This window comes from Coregonus clupeaformis, chromosome 5 (assembly GCF_020615455.1).
Source record: "Coregonus clupeaformis isolate EN_2021a chromosome 5, ASM2061545v1, whole genome shotgun sequence".
Lineage (NCBI taxonomy): Eukaryota > Metazoa > Chordata > Actinopteri > Salmoniformes > Salmonidae > Coregonus > Coregonus clupeaformis.
In genome coordinates this window covers 21,283,055-21,303,286 of record NC_059196.1, presented here as the reverse complement: position 1 = coordinate 21,303,286, position 20,232 = coordinate 21,283,055, and the positions used below count along the sequence as shown (strand labels likewise).

General features: G+C 45.3%; 1 protein-coding gene across 4 annotated transcripts in view; it reads right to left on the bottom strand.

The window, feature by feature from the left end:
• The window catches only part of LOC121564708 (A-kinase anchor protein SPHKAP-like), a 44,270-nt gene continuing 24,038 nt past the window's right edge, over positions 1-20,232 (bottom strand). The window contains exons 7-12 of one of the 4 annotated variants that reach the window (XM_045213358.1): positions 15,890-19,379; positions 6,314-6,490; positions 5,271-5,354; positions 4,673-4,713; positions 1,764-1,972; positions 1-1,636 (exon numbers count right to left, since the gene is read on the bottom strand). In XM_045213358.1, coding sequence (XP_045069293.1) covers positions 1,484-1,636; positions 1,764-1,972; positions 4,673-4,713; positions 5,271-5,354; positions 6,314-6,490; positions 15,890-19,379 — 4,154 coding nt within the window. In that variant the 3' untranslated portion in view covers positions 1-1,483. Of the gene's footprint in view, positions 1,637-1,763; positions 1,973-4,672; positions 4,714-4,899; positions 4,992-5,270; positions 5,355-6,313; positions 6,491-15,889; positions 19,380-20,232 lie in introns of those variants that run through there. The other 3 variants (XM_041875858.2, XR_006658223.1, XM_045213372.1) reach the window with 3 other exon arrangements.

Here is a 20,232-nt window from a genome sequence, read left to right as displayed (position 1 = left end):
TCACATATTACATGAATTTATTGATCTCAAAAGATAAAGATACATTCAGTTTCTACAGCAACAGAGTTTAATTGTGTGCTTTATAATGCCAACGATTTAACACTAGAGTACCACTACGCAGATAAAACCTGACAAACCAGATTCACGTACAAATTAGACATTACAAACCTTCTCTGTCTTTCTGAAAGTAGTAAAAATGAAATGAGAGAAGGCAGTCTTTCTACCCCAAGGTGCAGCAGTTCAAGAATCTACAATATGTACAGCTATCCAAAATAAACAATTCTCAAAGAATATGAAGAACGACAGATAACTTACTTAAGACTGATAGATAACATGAAGAATGACAGATAACATGAAGAATGACATAACTTAAGCAGTAATAAAGTTACAACAGAAGTAGACAATGTTGGCCGATGTTAAACGACAACTATGTTCATCTGGGTCCGTATTCACAAAGCATCTCAGATTAGGAGGGCTGATGTAGGATCAGTTTGGTATTTTAGATCATAATAAATATGATTACCAGGACGGGGGGGGATCTGATCCTAGATCAGCACTCCTGCTCTGAGACGCTTTATGAATACAGGCTCTGGGCAACTGTCAAGCGTAGTAGTGCGCAACTATGTTGATCTCAGCCAAGCCCAACTGGAACAATGGCTGCTGTCTGACAGTCTCTTCAAGATAGCTACTGTACATTAAAACATAATCTAGTGTCTTTTTGAGTTTGATGGGTTGAGGGAATGGGGTACTGTGTTCTATTGGTGCCTTGTTGTTTGTGTTTATGTGTAATAAATACAACATTTATAAATAAACACATCAGATCGTGACAACGTAATGTATAGGATATATAACAACTAAAGGAATAAACATTCTGCAGACTAGAATCTCAGATGGCTGATTTGTTTGCACTAAATAAATAAGGCCTACATCCGAAACTGATGCTGGGTTTTTCTTGGGTTTGTCTAACTATGGGCCGTGCATCAGAAAATGAGAAACATGCTTATCTTATTAAAGGGAGACATGTCTGCTCACTGCAGCCTAATGAAAGTCCTCAGTCCTATAGCCAGTCCTATAAGAGGGTGTGTATAATATCACAGGTGTGGTGGGGTTTTTAGCCTGGGTGCCCGATCCTGTTTGTGCTTCAGCCAAATCTTCTACTTCTCGTTGTCCATTGACCATAAGAGTTGGCAAGACAGCACAAACTAATCTGGGACCAGGAAAGGGTTTCTATCCTAGTAGCCAGGCCTGTTGATGCTTTAGCCAAAACATATAGCGTTCCTTGTCATGGCTTACATCACAATTAATGAAAGAGGAATTGGCTAAAGCACAAACAGATCTGGTTACCAGGCTAGGGGTTTTTCATGATTCACATTCCGTGTGCTGGGAAACACAAGGCTTCATGGTGGGGTTTGATGCATGGGGCGTACACAGTTGGGGACATTGGCTGGTGTGTGTTTGTGTAGATGGGGGGTGTCAGCAGAGCCTAGTGGGTCTCCAGTAGCCAGTCAAACAGGCTGGTCAGAGAGCTGCCTCCGTCCTCCTCTTCCTGGTGGAGCTTACAGAACTGGATGACAGCGCTGAAGAGATCTCTGATCCTCCATGCCTTCTGAGACACCAGCTGCACCACCCTCTGGAACTGAGACATCACACTCAGCCAGATTACCATGCTCCTTGTGCACTACACAAGACATATACATAACAGAGTACAATACACACACACACACACACACACACACGTACAGGCATAATCAGAGCCTGTGTACCTGGATGTGCTGTGCTGCACCCACCTTGGACGTCCTCCTGTCTTTACACTTCCTGAAGTAGACGGCATGCAGGCCCAGCTCGGAGGCAGCGATCCACTGCAGGGCCAAGCGAAGCTCTGAGTCCACACACTCTGGATCCAAGTCACAGTTGACCACCAGAAGCTCCCTGTGGTTGCTACTGCCCCCTACTGACCGCAGTGAGATGCCCTCTGCAACACATACAGGAAATACATAATGCCCACTTTCTGTTTACATCAAGCTAACTTGCAGTTTCAATGCCAAAACTATGCTGAGGTCTGATGGCACATTGGATGGATTTGGCATCAAATAGGTTCAAGATAGGTTGGGTAAGGAGGGATTGATACCATCAGTGTTGGGGAGTAGTGAAATACATTTAGTTCAACTATTTAATGACATTTTGCAGTAGCTTGGTGGTAGTTGAACTAAATAAAAATCTTGGTAGTGTTTTTAGTAGTTAATTACTTTTTTTCCCCCCATGTAGTTATGTAGCTAACTACTGGAACTACACACAACTTTATTTTGCAAAAATACGATATGGGTGAAGTAGGCAAGATTTTTCTTTCTTTTTCAGCATCAAACCTGCCTAATTCTCACTTTTTGTGTTTAATAGGCTAAATTACACATTATGTTAACATCTGACTCCAGAGTGATCTGTTCTTGCAATTTGTAGTCAATGACATTTCAGATTTAGATGTATTTTTTCAGGATGTACAGTACCAGTCAAAAGTTTGGACACACCTACTCATTCAAGGATTTTCTTTATTTTTACTATTTTCTACATTGTAGAATAATAGTGAAGACATCAAAACTATGAAATAACACATATGGAATCATGTAGTAACCAACAGTGTTCAACAAATTAAAATATATTTTATATTTGAGATTCTTCAAATAGCCACCCTTTGACTTGATGACAGCTTTGCACACTCCTGGCATTCTCTCAACCAGCTTCATGAGGTAGTGACCTGGAATGCATTTCAATCAACAGGTGTGCCTTCTTAAAAGTTATTTGTGGAATTTCTTTCCTTCTTAATGCGTTTGAGCCAATCAGTTGTGATGTGACAAGGTAGTATACAGAAGATAGCCCTATTTGGTAAAATACCAAGTTCATATTATGGCAAGAACAGCTCAAATAAGCAAAGAGAAACGACAGTTCATCATTACTTTAAGACATGAAGGTCAGTCAATACGGAACATTTCAAGAACTTTGAACGTTTCTTCAAGTGCAGTCGCAAAAACCATCAAGCGCTATGATGAAACCGGCTCTCATGAGGACCACCATAGGAATGGAAGACCCAGTTACCTCTGCTGCAGAGGATACGTTTATTAGAGTTACCAGCTTCAGAAATTGCAGCCCAAATAAATGCTTCACAGAGTTCAAGTAACAGACACATCTCAACATCAACTGTTCAGAGGGGATTGTGTGAATCAGGCCTTCATGGGTTAATTGCTGCAAAGAAACCACTGCTAAAGGACACCAATAAGAAGAAGAGACCTGCTTCGGCCAAGAAACCAGAGCAATGGACATTAGACCGGTGGAATTTTGTCCTTTGGTCTGGAGTCCAAATGGGAGATTTTTGGTTCCAAACACCGTGTCTTTGTGAGATGCGGTGTGGGTGAATGGATGATCTCCACATGTGTATTTCCCACCGTAAAGCATGGAGGAGGAGGTGTTATGGTGTGGGAGTGCTTTGCTGGTGACACTGTCTGTGATTTATTTAGAATTCAAGGCACATTTAACCAGCATGGCTATCACAGGATTCTATAGCGATACGCCATCCCATCTGGTTTGTGGGACAATCATTTGTTTTTCAACAGGACAATGACCCAACACACCTCCAGGCTGCGTAAGAGCTATTTTACCAAGAAGAGAGTGCTGTATCAGATGACCTGGCCTCCACAATCCCCTGACCTCAACCCAATTGAGATGGTTTGGGCTGAGTCGGACAGCAGAGTGAAGGAAAAGCAGCCAACAAGTGCTCAGCATATGTGGGAACTCCTTCAATACTGTTGGAAAAGCATTCCAGGTGAAGCTGGTTGAGAGAATGCCAAGAGTGTGCATACCCCCCCTACCTTGTCACAACACAACTGATTGGCTCAAACGCATTAAGAAGGAAATAAATTCCACAAATTAACTTTTAAGAAGGCACACCTGTTACTTGAAATGCATTCCAGGTGACTACCTCATGAAGCTGGTTGAGAGAATGCCAAGAGTGTGCAAAGCTGTCATCAAGGCAAAGGATGGCTATTTGAAGAATCTCAAATATAATATATTTTGATTTGTTTAACACTCTTTTGTTTAATACATGATTCCATATGTGTTATTTCATAGTTTTGATGTCTTCACTATTCTTCTACAATGTAAAAATAAAGGAAAACCCTTGAATGAGTAGGTGTGTCCAAACTTTTGACTGGTAGTGTAGTTTGGATGTAGTACTTTTTCTAAGTAAATATAGTTAAGTAAGCTATATTTTTCTTAAGGGTAGCTAACGTCTTCCAGTGTGAAGTAATTTGTAGCTTGGTAAACTATATTTTCAGAGTATCTTCCCCAACACTGGATACAATGTTGTTATATTGACCTAAAATGTTTAATTGGCAGCACAGCAGAGATAAAGCAGTGATATATTTACCATTTCGACATTTGAGTTACACATTACATTGACTGCTTTTCTCCAGTATCTGGGGAATTAGTCACACCAAGTAGCTATAGATAGATCATGTGAGCGACTCATAGAATACTCAGTGTGTAGAGATCTTACAGGGAAGAGGTTGAATAGAGGTTATCGCGAAGACGAACAAGAACAAAGATGAGACAGTAGGGGAGACCGAGAGAGTTGAGTTTCCTGTAGTGTGTGTGTGTATGACTCAGACAGGGTGACACTACTCACCATCTACGTTCTCCCTTAGGTAATCCTTCTCCGCCTCCTCACTGAGGACAGAGAGCATGACCATTAAGACAAGTAGGATGCGTAGGATGCGTTCTGATTTTCTCACTTGATACCCTTAGGCCAGATTTACTAAGCATCGGGGTTTTTCAGTAAGGGATAACACACCAAAAACAAAGCAAAAAGGTATTATTTTGCACCTTTCTATCGATCTTAATCTTTCTCCTTACCTTTTTGTTCTGTCCTGAATGTTTCATTTCCTTTATAAAAATAGGTGCAAACGCTTAGTTCATCTAGCCGTAAGTGTGAACTTACTTATTCCCTGTCATGGATTAAAAACATGTAATTAGTGTAAGCATGGGCTAGCTAGTCGGATGGAGCATCCACCACATTTCCTACATTGTTTGATCTCTTTGTGAGGTGGAGTGAACAGGTACACACTTCATAAACAGGGTAGAGACTAGAGAGAGAATCAGACTGGAGCCTATAAGGCTACATTCTCCTGTTCAAAGGGCCTTGTTTAAAGCCTCAGCGCTTTGTTGTAGGAGTGTAGCCTGCATGTTGTAGGAGGGTTGTTTGCATGTTAGGAGTTATCAGTTACCTGTTCACTGTGCTCTGAGTGGGGATGTCAGAGAAGCCCTCCAGGTCTGCCAGACCCAGGCTAGACGTGCTGCTGTTCCCGTTCCTGCAAATCCAAACAGAACTAAAACTCATTTCCTGTCTCTGGAAAGGCGACAAGATCAGTGACTTGTGAAGGGAACAATAAGGAGCTGCGGTGAAGCGAGCAATGTTGTTCATCAGCTGGTGATTAACATAGAAACAGCAGCTGCAGCTGAGCAGGACGGCTGGGCTGGCAGAGAGAGCCTGACTGGCAATGGGCCCTTCCTTGTGGAGATGGGGGATGTGGAAAGATTGAGCAGTTGGGCGGAGTGGGCGACCATGTCCAGTGTGAGCAGTGTCACCGTGGAGTTAATCGGGGATGAGGTGGTCAGGCGGAGAGGAAGGCAACAGTGACCAGGTGTTTGTTTATGCCACAGCTGTCTGAGCTGGCAGGTTAAAGCAGAAAGCAGCACACATTACATCACCACTACTGCCAAGCTGAAGCCAGCCAGCCACACTGCCCTCCTCCTTGTCCTCTGAAGCCTAGAAACATATCCATCCCACTCTTTGTTATCTATACCATGGTCTCATTTCTCCTGGCTTAGAGGAATGCCAGTAATAGACTTACTACCTCAGGCTTTTGGCTTGGCTGTGTGTCAGTATGAGGCTAGCTAGTGGAACTGAGAAATGGCACTAGCTGAAGCAGGGAATGATAAAGCTAATGTTCTGTGGGCCTTTAATGTGTGAGAAGCAGTGTGACGTCATACCTATGCTACTGCGGCTGCAGCCCCACTCTGACAAAATGCTGGCTCTGGAGTGGGGCTCAGTGTACTAGCTGAGCTCTCTGCCAGTGAGAGGAAAGCCCCCGGGCATACAGCTATTCCACTGAAGCAGCAAGGGCCGAAGACTGGCACAGGACAGCAAAGAGTGAGCAGCAATGGGCTGATGAGAGGGCGACGGACGGCGAGGGCGGTAGTAGCGGTAGGAGTGCTCGGAGCAGTGCATGATGGGACGGAGCAGCGGTTGGTTGCTACGGTTACTGACCCCTCGCTCAGCTGGATAAAACTACTGGTCTCCTCGTGGGGCTCGTCATCGGGGGCGATCTGGGACCAGCTTCCTGAGCTGTCCTCACTGCTAGCACTCAGAGAGCGCTTGTTTCGCTCACCTACAGCGGTTACAGCAGCGGGCGCAGAGGACACTGCCGTCCTGTCTCTCTCACAGCTGGGGAGAGCAAACAGCAGGGTCACGTACTGTATACACTCTTAGAAAAAATGGTCCATAAAGTGTTCTACCAGGCTGTACTTGTAGGAACCTTTTATGGTTCTAGTTAGCAATTATTTTCTAAGAGTGTATATATGATGTGATAGACTGGGAGGAGCTCAACCCCTCTGATGTGATCTTCCCCCTCATTGGTTGATTTGGTTCTATTCTTGTTCGGGGGATACAGATCCTACATTTATTCATTCTAGAATGCAGTTTTTTAAAAAGTGTGCTATGTACTGTGACTATACACATTTGACATTTGTGTTGGGACCATGAAACCCTGTTCATCGCATATTACATACAACCCCCAACCACCACCAAGTATTGGCCTTTCTAAAATCTGTGCCCCTTTTATAGAGGGTGGATAACCCAGGTCCTTTAGTGTGTAAAGGATGTTTTGTATTTGTATTTGTACCTATCCAAATTAACCATAAATAAAAAATGAAATGAAAGGCTGCAGTGTCGGCTGATTCATTTAAATCCTGATTAGATGATTGAAAGCTGCCAGATTCCCAGAGTGGGTTAAGGTGTTGTTTGTCAATGTCAATGAGCCTCACGTTTCCACCAGGGAAAGACCCAGCTGCAGATGACTCGTTCCCTAATTGGAGTTTATTAAGTGTTAAGTGAAAAACCAGCAAACCCTGCAATCCTTTAGCAGCCTAAATATAATAATCTCTTCCATCTATTTTCCTCTTCTTATTATTTATTGCATGTGTCAATCCAATCTACAGGGAACTGCCAAAATAATGGAAACACTTGAGGGATACAAAGTATATTGAAAGCAGGTGCTTCCACACAGGTGTGGTTCCTGAGTTAGTTAAGCAATTAAGCAACACTTACGGGAGATTCTGGAGCAGCGCCTGAGACAGCGTTTTCCACCACCATTAACAAAACACCAAATAATGGAATTTTTCGTGGAAGAATAGTGTCGCATCCCTCCGATAGAGTTCCAGACACTTGTAGAATCTATGCCAAGGTGCACTGAAGCTGTTCTGGCTCGTGGTGGCCCAATGCCCTATTGGTGTTTCCTTTATTTTGGCAGTTACATTTATATGATACTATGATATTTTTTTCAAGTATCAACAACTTCTCAATAACCTCCAAAGTATTTCAATCCCATTTGTTTATTTTCCTTTCTATTTGTGACCTTGTGTTGTCATCTACAGTATGTCAACGTGGTCTGTAAATGTTTGTCGCTTAGCTGATGTGGTCCTCTGTAGCTCAGCTGGTAGAGCACGGCGCTTGTAACGCCAAGGTAGTGGGTTCGATCCCCGGGACCACCCATACACAAAAAAAATGTATGCACGCACGACTGTAAGTCGCTTTGGATAAAAGCGTCTGCTAAATGGCATATTATATTATTATATATTATTACTGATGAGCTCAAGATGCGAGACTAATTCCTGGAACACCAATAAAGGGACCTGAAGTACTTTGGAAGGTTTCTGTAACCTCCTCATGGTGCCCACCTCCTCCAGTAGCAGGCCTCCCTGCAGTCTACATATCCACGCTTCACTGCCCCCCTAAAGGCCACTCTCACTACCAAGAAGGTCCGTGTGAATCTTCTCACCCTACTGAGTCCTTGTTACACAATTGACCTCTGAGTGAAATGTCAGACCCAAATTACAGGACAATATGATGCCACTGTTGTATGTAGCCTGGCTCTTCTATACATAATATACTGTATGTGTGATATACACTTCCCTCCATGTGTATTTGAACAGGGAAGTAATTTCTGTAAATTTGTCTCTATACTTTTTTTATTTAAGATGATATTTGTGCGTCTATAACTTTCTCACTCATCATTATTCATTCAGGATTATCCGTAATCATGGTAGCATCCACATTCATGTAGAAGTGTTTAGAAACATATTATATTCTTATTTACAATAAAAGTGACTCCAAAATAACACAATATATTATTTACCATGACTTTCTATTGGGAACAAAATAATCTGAAACACAACCAAAACAAACAGCAAATGTATCCAACAAATTTGTGGAGTCACAAGCTTGATGTAGTCATTGCGTGCTATGAAAATGGTACCAAATACTTAACTTTTTACTACTTTAATACACATATAAGTGAATTTGTCCCAATCCAATACTTTTGCTCCCCTAAAATAGGGGGACTATGTACAGAAAGTGCTGTAATTTTTAAACGGTTCACCCGATATGGATGTAAATATCCTCAAATGAAAGCTGACAGGCTGCACTTTAACCTCATAGTCATTGTTTGATTTCAAATCCAAACTTTTGTGTATTTTACACCACTTTTTCTCCCCAATCTCGTGATATCCAATTGTGATCCAATTACGATCTTGTCTCATTGTTGCAACTCCCCAACGGGCTCGGGAGAGGCGAAGGTCGAGTCATACGTCCTCTGAAACATGACCCGCCAAACCGCGCTTCTTAACACCTGCGTGCTTAACCCGGAAGCCAGCTTAACCCGTTCAACTGACGACCGAAGTAAGCCTGCAGACGCCCGGCCTGCCACAAGGAGTCACTAGAGCGCGATGAGCCAAGTAAAGCCCACCTGACCAAACCCTCCCCTACCTTGGACAACGCTGGGCCAATTGTGCGCCGCCCTATGGGACTCCCGGTCACGGCCGGTTGTGACACAGCCTGGGATCAAACCTGGGTCTGTAGTGACGCCTCAAGCACTGAAATGCAGTGCCTTAGAACACTGCGCCACTCTGGGATTTTTTTTATTTTCATACATATCTGTTTTACCGTTTAGAAATGAAAGCACTTCATGTATCTAGTCCCCCCACATGTGAAGAAGTCATAAGTATTTGGTCAAAACTTTGTGTATTAAAGTGAAACTGACAGTGTTTTAGCAACATTAAATCTTATTGAAATCTGTTCATATACACCCCCAGGTGTAATAAGGGAACATTAGATAAACCCTTTTTTTTTTTTTACTAGTTGGTCATCAACATTGCACTGAGAAACGATGGGGAATAGTAGCCTGCTCGTCCTTCTGCAGCTTGCCTGCCAATGCATGCTTGTCCCAACTCATATTTTGACAACTGAATGGGGAACTTGCCTGCCTACCCATTTGATCGATGCCAAATACATTTGATTGACACCTAAGAGATATGCTAACTGTCGATTACAGTCGTTAAGTTCAGCATAGCAAAGCGATTCACATTTCTTGCTAGCTAACCAAATGACACCTGCAACTAGCTGTAGCCACCGAAAAACGATATGAGGGGGAAAAGTCAGTCACTCACCCACTCCTCCAATGACATGACAGCCTAGCTAACGTTAGGCTCTGTGTTTTTAGCTTGCTAAATAAATAGCTAGCTACATAAATAGATAGGCTATCCCAGGGGTGTCAAACTCAATCAGCACACAGGCCATATTGAAAAAACAAAACGAATTTGCGGGCCAGACATAGCCTATTTGTTTTTTACGTGCAACTGCGACCCAAACTGGCCATTTCTTTATTTAAAAATAATAATAATGTCCACTTACAGTGCATTTTGGAAAGTTTTCAGACCCCTTGATGAAATTGTTTTTTCCCCTCATTAATCTACACACAATACCCCATAATGACAAAGCAAAAACAGGTTTGTAGAAAATGTTGCAAAATAATTAATACAAACTGAAATATCACATTTACATAAGTATTCAGACACAAAGGTGTTGAAGCACCTTTGGCAGCGATTACAGTCTTGATTCTTCTTTGGTATGACGCTACAAGCTTGGCACACCTGTATTTGGTGAGTTTCTCCCATTCTTCTCTGCAGATCCTCTCTAGCTCTGTCAGGTTGGATGGGGAGCGACGCTGCACAGCTATGTTCGATTGGGTTCAAGTCCGGGCTCTGGCTGGGCCACTCAAGGACATTCAGAGACTTGTCCCGAAGCCACTCCTGCGTTGTCTTGGCTGTGTGCTTAGAGTCGTTGTCCAGTTGGAAGGTGAACCTTTGCCCCAGTCTGAAGTCCTGAGCGCTCTGGAGCAGGTTTTCATCAAAGATCTCTCTGTACTTTGCTCCATTCATCTTTCCCTAGATCCTGACTAGTCTCCTAGACCCTGCCGCTGAAAAACATCCCCACAGCATGATGCTGCCACCACCATGCTTCACCATAGGGATGGTGCAAGGTTTCCTCCAGACGTGACGCTTGGCATTCAGGCCAAAGAGTTCAATCTTGTTTTTCATGGTCTGAGAGTCCTTTAGGTGCCTTTTGGCAAACTCCAAGCGGGCTGTCATGTGCATTTTACTGAGGAGTGGCTTCCTTCTGGCCACTCTACCATAAAGGCCTGATTGGAGGAGTGCTGCAGAGATGGTTGTCCTTCTGGAAGGTTCTCCCATCTCCACAGAGGAACTCTGGAGCTCTATCAGAGTGACCACCGGATTCTTGGTCACCTCCCTGACCAAGGCCCTTCTCCCCCGATTGCTCAGTTTGGCCGGGCGGCCAGCTCTAGGAAGAGTCTTGGTGGTTCCAAACTTCTTCCATTTAAGAATGATGGAGGCCACTTAGTTCTTGGGAACCTTCAATGCTGCAGAAATGTTTAGGTACCCTTCCCCAGATCTGTGCCTCGACACAATCCTGTCTTGGAGCTCTACGGACAATTTCTTCAACCCCATGGCTTGGATTTTGCTCTGACATGCACTGTCAACTGTGGGACCTTATATAGACCGATATGTGCCTTTCCAATCATGTCCAATCAATTAAATTTACCACAGGTGGACACTAATCAAGTTGTAGAAACACCTCAAGGAAGATAAATGGAAACAGGATGCACCTGAGCTCAATTTCGAGTCTCATTACAAAGGGTCTGAATACTTATGTAAATAAGGTATTTCCGTTTTTTAATTCATTTGCTAAAATTTCTATTAACCTTTTTGCTTTGTCATTATGGGGTATTGTGTGTAGATTGATGAGGAATTGTTTTTATTTAATACATTTTAGAACAAGGCTGTAACGTAACAAAATGTGGAAAAAGTGAAGGGGTCTGAATACTTTCCGAATGCACTGTATGTACATAGGATGATGTACTGTATATAGAATTTTAACATATTAAAACAAAAGAAGAGATAAATCAAATTTGTCCAGCCTTTGCTTCCCTGCTTGCAGATGTGCATAATATGATGCGACCTTAATCAAAAAGTATTGAATACCTCCAAATAACAAAAACGTAGCTATAGGTTGTTGTAACATTTAAACTTAAAACATGTTTTTAATTTATTTTCACAGCATGGATCATCGGTTTTGTTGAATGCAGCATTGCTGTATGGTGCACTCAAAATGTCTTGTAGTTGAGTAGCCAGCCTAGGCTACTGCTCAAATGTTGCTGTAATAGGCCTGCATGTTTCTCCTTTGCATGGTGTTTTGTTGCAGGTTGAGTTTTTTGGTTATTCATTGTCAAGCTTTAAAACCGAAGCCAGACTGCAACCTTTTAGTAGCCTAGCTAGGACTGTGGCATGTGGTCTGTACACTATCTCTCCGCTGCGCGCTGTAAACGGGACACACGAAAGCAGCACAATTGAAGTTGAATTCACCGATGCGAGCACATCAGGCAGTCATTTCATAAAGTAGATGACTCAACTGTTGACTCATTTATTCTCGCTTGTGTGTCCTATTCGGCCCGTGGGCCTTGTGTTTGACACCTGTGCGCTAGCCTATTAGCCACATCATGACTGGCTTGTGATCATTGCCCTTGCTAGTTTGATTGTATTGACATTCCCAGCCTTAGTTACAGTCGTCAGTTTTTGTTCAAAATATTGATTTTTTGAAACTAAAACAGTGCATCCAAAATGGGTGGAGGCAGCAAACAATGTACCAGGTCAGCTGTGATTTACAACCTGATATAAATATTTTTTGGAATACCAAGACATTTATTGGTGAATTATATTCATCATGCATTGAACTGCATCCATATATTCGGCCAACAATGGCTTACTAGACATCATGGAATTTTTTGTCAAATATATATATATATTTTGAAGCATAAAATGGGAATTTAAATGGGAATGGCAAATTAGTTAAAACGCTGTCAGTTCCACTTTAAATTAGTCAAAGTTTAGAATTTAGGCCCATATTCGTTGCACACAATGACTAAATCAAGCTTGTAACTTGACTCGTTGGATGCATTTACAATTTGTTCTGGTTGTGTTTTGGGTTATGTTTTGCCAGAATGATGACTGGAGTAATTTTCTTTCTAAGTGAGTAGATAAGATGTTTCATTATGAATAATGATGAGTGAGATGCCATTAAGAGGCTACAACAAAACATGCTAACCTCTCACCATTACCAATACCTGGGGAAGTCAGCATTTTGAGGGGTATGATCTTTGTGCCTCTGTAACCTTCTCATTCCTCATTATTCATGATTCATTCATGATCATCCATAATCATGTTAGCATCCACATTAATGTAGAAGTGTTCAGAAACCTCTTCTATATTTACTTACAATAAAAGTGACTCCAAAATGGCAAAACTCCAAAATGGCAAAACATAATGGGCAATTCCAGGGTAACAGAATGATGCTGAGATTTTTCACTTTAAATGCATGCCAAACAAAAACCAATGATTGCAAAGTTAAACAAACCATACAACTATATGCACAAGGATGACTTTTAACAATTTCCACAGACATTTTTACAAAAAACATTTACTTGAAGAACTGTGTAGATGCAAAGTTTGGTAACAAAATGACGGCACAAACCATTGCTTTTTGTTTGACATACCTCTTAAAGTAAAAAATCTGAGCATCATTCTGTTAGCGTGGAATTGCCCTAATCCAAAACAACCAAAACAAACCGCAAATGCATCCAACAAGTCACAAGCTTGATGTAGTCATTGCCTGCAAGGAATACAGGACCAAATACCAACATTTGGACTACTTTAATACAAGTGAATGTGTCCAAATACTTACAGTGGGGAAAAAAAGTATTTAGTCAGCCACCAATTGTGCAAGTTCTCCCACTTAAAAAGATGAGAGAGGCCTGTCATTTTCATCATAGGTACACGTCAACTATGACAGACAAAATGAGGGAAAAAACCCCAGAAAATCACATTGTAGGATTTTTTATGAATTTATTTGAAAATTATGGTGGAAAATAAGTATTTGGTCACCTACAAACAAGCAAGATTTCTGGCTCTCACAGACCTGTAACTTCTTCTTTAAGAGGCTCCTATGTCCTCCACTCGTTACCTGTATTAATGGCACCTGTTTGAACTTGTTATCAGTATAAAAGACACCTGTCCACAACCTCAAACAGTCACACTCCAAACTCCACTATGGCCAAGACCAAAGAGCTGTCAAAGGACACCAGAAACAAAATTGTAGACCTGCACCAGGCTGGGAAGACTGAATCTGCAATAGGTAAGCAGCTTGGTTTGAAGAAATCAACTGTGGGAGCAATTATTAGGAAATGGAAGACATACAAGACCACTGATAATCTCCCTCGATCTGGGGCTCCACGCAAGATCTCACCCCGTGGGGTCAAAATGATCACAAGAACGGTGAGCAAAAATCCTAAAACCACACGGGGGGACCTAGTGAATGACCTGCAGAGAGCTGGGACCAAAGTAACAAAGCCTACCATCAGTAACACACTACGCCGCCAGGGACTCAAATCCTGCAGTGCCAGACGTGTCCCCCTACTTAAGCCAGTACATGTCCAGGCCCGTCTGAAGTTTGCTAGACTGCATTTGGATGATCCAGAAGAGGATTGGGAAAATGTCATATGGTCAGATGAAACCAAAATATAACTTTTTGGTAAAAACTCAACTCGTCGTGTTTGGAGGACAAAGAATGCTGAGTTGCATCCAAAGAACACCATACCTACTGTGAAGCATGGGGGTGGAAACATCATGCTTTGGGGCTGTTTTTCTGCAAAGGGACCAGGACGACTGATCCGTGTAAAGGAAAGAATGAATGGGGCCATGTATCGTGAGATTTTGAGTGAAAACCTCCTTCCATCAGCAAGGGCATTGAAGATGAAACGTGGCTGGGTCTTTCAGCATGACAATGATCCCAAACACACTGCCCGGGCAACGAAGGAGTGGCTTCGTAAGAGGCATTTCAAGGTCCTGGAGTGGCCTAGCCAGTCTCCAGATCTCAAACCCATAGAAAATCTTTGGAGGGAGTTGAAAGTCCGTGTTGCCCAGCGACAGCCCCAAAACATCACTGCTCTAGAGGAGATCTGCTTGGAGGAATGTGCCAAAATACCAGCAACAGTGTGTGAAAACCTTGTGAAGACTTACAGAAAACGTTTGACCTGTGTCATTGCCAACAAAGGGTATATAACAAAGTATTGAGAAACTTTTGTTATTGACCAAATACTTATTTTCCACCATAATTTGCAAATTAATTAATTAAAAATCCTACATTGTGATTTTCTGGAGAAAAAAAATTCTCATTTTGTCTGTCATAGTTGACGTGTACCTATGATGAAAATTACAGGCCTCTCTCCTTTTTAAGTGGGAGAACTTGCACAATTGGTGGCTGACTAAATACTTTTTTTCCCCACTGTATGTATTCTTCAAATGGGGGGACTAGATGCATAAAGTGCTTTCTAAACAGTAAAACAGATATGCATGGAAATACCTTCAAATAAAAGCTGACAGTCTGTACTCTCGCCTAATATGAAACATCTCAAATCCAAAATACTGGTGTATGGAGCCAAATTAACATTTTTGCTTCACTGTCCAAATACATATGGGGGAGTATATACGTATATGTGTGTGTGTATTTGGGTTTGTATGAATGTTTATGAGTATCTGCGGTCGTGACTAGAGGCATGTCAATGCCACCTTGAAGATCAAGGTTAGCTATAGATAAATCTTCAGACTCCAACACAGCAACATGACTCATAACCTGGCTGTGGGTCTGTATAATCCCAGAGACTTTCACAATAGACTACTTTCTCTGTGGATGCAGTAGAAGCCATTATGTGGCTGGGTCTCTGATACCCAACACTATAAACAGTTTAACAACGCATGGATGGTTTTCTATTTATAAACACATGAAGTCACAATTCAAGGTGTTTTGGAAAATGATTTCCAAGGAGGACTATGAAAAAAATACTACCATGCAAGTGAATGTTGTTTCATCTCTCTCTCTCTCTCTCTCTCTCTCTCTCTCTCTCTCTCTCTCTCTCTCTCTCTCTCTCTCTCTCTCTCTCTCTCTCTCTCTCTCTCTCTCTCTCTCGCTCTCTCTCTCTCTCTCTCTCTCACACACACACACACACAGATATCAAAAGCAGGCTGAGAGTCTGCAGCCTTTGATAGTCTTGTGAGGCTCTCATCTCCACTGATGATGCCCCTTTGCTGTGAGAGCCTGTTTGTGTGTTTGAGGGTGGGATTGACTCACAGGGGAATCGTGAACTGAGAGAGGGCTTACCTGCTGCGTCTCACCAAGGCCCTCTCAGCGCGCCACTGGGCTGTCCCCTCAGGGGGCGTTGGGTCCCAGGGGCGGCGCCCAGCCCTTTCCACCGGGTCCCCAGACTCTGGATCATCCCTCTGATCTGTTTCGATGTGGATCACCGGTACAGGGACTTCCCTGGGGCCCCTGATGGGGGGCCCCGCTGTTGTACATGTGCTGTCTCCGCCCCCTCCGGATTGCTCCTGGCTGGCTCTGCTTCGGGTGCAACCAGGGCGGGACTGTTTGAAGCCCCTCCTCCTCTCCCCAACAGGCATGTGTTGCTGTCGACCCACCACGCCCCCTCCTCCAGCCCCATCCCCTTCCTGCAGGACAGACTTCCCGGTTTCCACGATGTCTGCGGCCAGGCGGTTGGCATACTGCAGCACTTGGGTCTGGGACTCTGCATCCACCAGGTCAATGCTGTCCTCCGGGTCCGCAATGATCTTGTTCTTCCGCATCAGGGACTCAATGGAGCTGGACCAGGTCTCGTGGATCAGCATGTCGGTGATCTGGTCCGTCTGGCCCCTCTGGTACAGACAGGAGTCAGACTTGCACAGGCCCGTGGCAGACACCTGCACCGAGTTGGTGGGGTAGATGTTGAGCGTGTCCCCGTGTCCATTGTGGACGAAGCCGTCAAAGGAGTTGGCCTTGATGGGCGAGTTGACGGTCAGCCTGGAGTCTGAGAAACGTCTGTCCGGCACGGAGGACTGACGGATACAGAAGAGGGTTCTGGGAGATGGAGGCAATAGGCTGTTGCTCCATTCTTTAGTTCTGCCCATACTGTAGTCTTTGCTCTCCTTGTCCATGTCTTTGAGCATGAACCTGTAGAACTCCTCTGTGATGCTCTCTGTGCTGGACTGCTTGGACAGACAGGAGGTGGTCCTCACATTGAGGTGGCCATTCTTCTTGGTGGCCGCCTGCTGCACGGCTGCCGCCAGGATGCTGCTGGCGTTCTGCCCAGCGTAGTAATCCAGGAGCAGGTCAAAGCCCCGGCCCTCCGTCTCCATCTGGTTCACCATAAAGCGGGAGAACTCGTCCGTGATGCTCTCGCAGCTGGACTGCTTGGAGATGGAGCCTCCTCTGCTCAGGTTCTGGCCCAGCCGGCTGCCGGGGCCCAGGGTGTTGGGGGTACCCGGGGGGCCAGCGTCCTCCTCTGGGATGCTTTCATAGCTGGCGGCCTTTCCCCGGCTCCACCTCTCACACTGCAGCCGGCTGCGGGTCTGCTGGCCGGGCTTGGAGGTGTCAACCACATTGAGCTCGGGGCAGTTCATGATGCGGGCGGTGACCTCGGAGGCAAAGAGTGCGAAGGGGTCAAGAGTCTGGGGCATGTCGTCTAGGTTGACCGTCTCATCCACCACGCGGTTGACCAGGCACTCCATCAACTCGGGCTGCTCCTCTGTCTTCCTCTTGATCTCACTGAGGCGCGGCGGCCGGTGCTTTTTGGATGCCACACCGCCGTTCTGGCCCTCCTTTCTGCGGAGGGCCGTGCAACAGGAGGGCAGCAGGTAACCCCCCTCGGGGTAGTAGCCGGCTGCGCCCTTCAGGGCACAGAACCACGGCTGCTTCCCGCTGGAGTTCTCCAGGCAGATGGCGGCCAGCTCAGTAGCCATGGAGACCACGGTGGTGGCGAGGTCATCAGCGAAGTAGTTGACGGGGGTAGTTCTGGACTCTGAGTCCATCTTTAGGCAGACCAAGGCCCCTGTGGAGGAGGAGCTAAAAGAGGACTGAGGGGTCAGAGAAGACTGTCTGCTGTCCGTACTGGCTCTCCATCTTTTCTCTGTGCCCAGGGATGAAGAGACCTGGTGGGCTAAGCTCTCTGTAAAAGGCTCTCTGATGTTTCCTCTGGCCTGCTGGCCCTGGAGGTCATAGCAGTCCTTAGTAGAGGACAAGACTTTAGTCGGAGCTTGTCTGCGCTGCTGCTGCTCTCTGATATGTGGCGAGCTGTGAGACCCATAATGTTCACTCTCCCTCTCCTCCAGTCCATATTTCTCCTCCCTCATCCTGGAGTAGACGGGCGTCTTTTCTGCCCATTGGGCTTCACAATTATCGGTCTGGCTGGAGCCAACGAAGCGCAGTAATTGGCTTAATGGTTCCTTGGTGGTGGCGGCCGCCTCGTAGTCCCTGAAGCCGACATCACCCTCTTGTCTGTCAAACGACCCTATATCACATTTGGAAATGTCACCGATCCGCTTTGAAGTGAGACAAAGGATGTCGAAGAGCACATTGCTCACGCTCTCCTGCAGAAAGCCCTGGATATCAGGGACATCTTTGCCCGGGCCTTCCAGTTCTTTTTTCTTTTTCGCTTTCTTGAATGCGTGTTTGAAGAGGCCGTCGGCCACCTCGCTGATGAAATTGTCCACCTCCGTCTCGCCCATCTTGTCCAGACAGGACTTTTTGGGAGACGTGATGCCGTCCACGATCCTGTTGTGGGTGGACTCCAGTAGGTGGGCCACACTCTTGTAGTCCTGAGGCTGAGCCAGCACCCCTGCTGCCTCCTTGTGAAGAACTTCAGCGATACTGGTGCGGAAGGCCTCGATGCTGGTCCCCTCGGCCACGCTGCAGTGGAGGGTGATGGCCGTGGAGGCCTGTGCTGCAGATAGGAGCCCCACCGAGGCGGCCGAGTAGACCTCGGTGGTGGAGTCGTCTTCTGACTCACAGCCCCCCTCCCCGGCCTCTTCGGCTAGCTCCACCACGGCCACCGACCCCGCCACCTGGGCCATCCCGCACATGGCTGAGGAGAAGGAGTAATCGGTGCCCTCAGGGTCCCTCTGTCCCTCTCTCTCCATGTCCTCCTCTGTTGGCTCCATCGCCAGCTGCTCTGCTACCTGTGGGCTGGAGATTGTGCCAATGACACTAGCAGCGCATGCCAGGGCCCGCTGCAGGGGTTTGGTGGGGTAGCGTCCATTGGTAGTGGTGGTAGGGCGGAAGTCATGGGTCTCTGGTCCGTGTTCCGTCAGTACCTGTCTGGCAGCATCACCACCAACACCATGCTCCACAGCCACGTGAGAGGCCTGAGTACCCAGCCACTCCGGCAGGCCCTCGCAGCTATCCGGGCTCTGCACTATGACGATCTTGGGGAGCTCGAAAGAGCAGGCGCGTGCCCGAGAGGGCTCCTCTGCTCCTGTCCGGGCGAGGCTGGCGGGGGGGCGGTGGCTACTGGGGAACATGCTCACAGCGGCCTCTGGGGTGAAGGACGGTTCATCCTGAGACAGGCGGATGAAGGCGTCCTGCAGTACTGACTCGGCCAGGTTGGTGGCATAGTGGCCGGCCGACTCCTTGGTGTGGTGACTGCTAGCTCTCACCGGTACCATTCCTCCTCGTTTCATGGTGGCTAGGGGGGCGCAGATGGTGCTCTCGGAGTCCTCGCTGTCCTGCCACTGATGCTGGCCCAGGCGTCCCCTCTGACACACAGGTCTGTCGCTGTGTGCTGCATCTGCCAAGCCCTCTGCCACATCTAAGCACTCTGGCTCTGAGCGGAGAAAGAGAGAGAGAGAGAGGCATGTCCAGAACTGTTAGAGAGTAGTTCCATCAAACTCCCAATGTGCCACAGCAAGAGCAATGACAACCCAGCTCTGGTTTAACCAAGCTAGCAATAACACCAGACTTTCACTGAGCAGTATTTGCTCACTCAAACCTGACTATAGCTACCAACCAAACCCTAGCTGGTCCCAGTTATGTTTGTGCTGTCTTACCAATGACCATAAGAGTTGGCTACACAGGCTACAATACAACTTAAACAGATCTGGGAACAGGCTAACCTACCCCCATGAAAATGAACTGCAAAGCACAGTGTGTATTGTTTCGGGGCGGAGCTCATTAGAATAATACTCAGCATGCTTTGCAATTGTTCATTTTTACATATACATGTATATTTAGTTCATTTAGCAGATGCTTTTATCACAGCATAGTGCTATCAGACTTCTGATACCAATGCAGGGTATCCACTCCATAAAATGTGAACCGTTATAAATTACAGTATTTTGAAAATACAAAATACATTGGAGTGTAGTTCAGCCCAGTGTAATTCAAATTACAAAATCCTCAGAAGTAATTAAAATAAGTATTTCAAATAAATGTAACAGAAATACTGCCCATCTCTGCTTACAGGATGTTAATTATAGATAAGCGGAGACTTGTCATTGTGCAGAAAAGTGCCGCCAAACTCAGGGCCATATACTGTATATTAATCTCAATCATGACAGGCATTGATCTGTTCTACTGTATGTGCACTCAGCTGCACGGCACACCATGCGAGGCACACACGCACTAAGGAGCTACGCAGCCAGCCAGCCACAGAGAAATGTGTTTACAGATGAAGACTG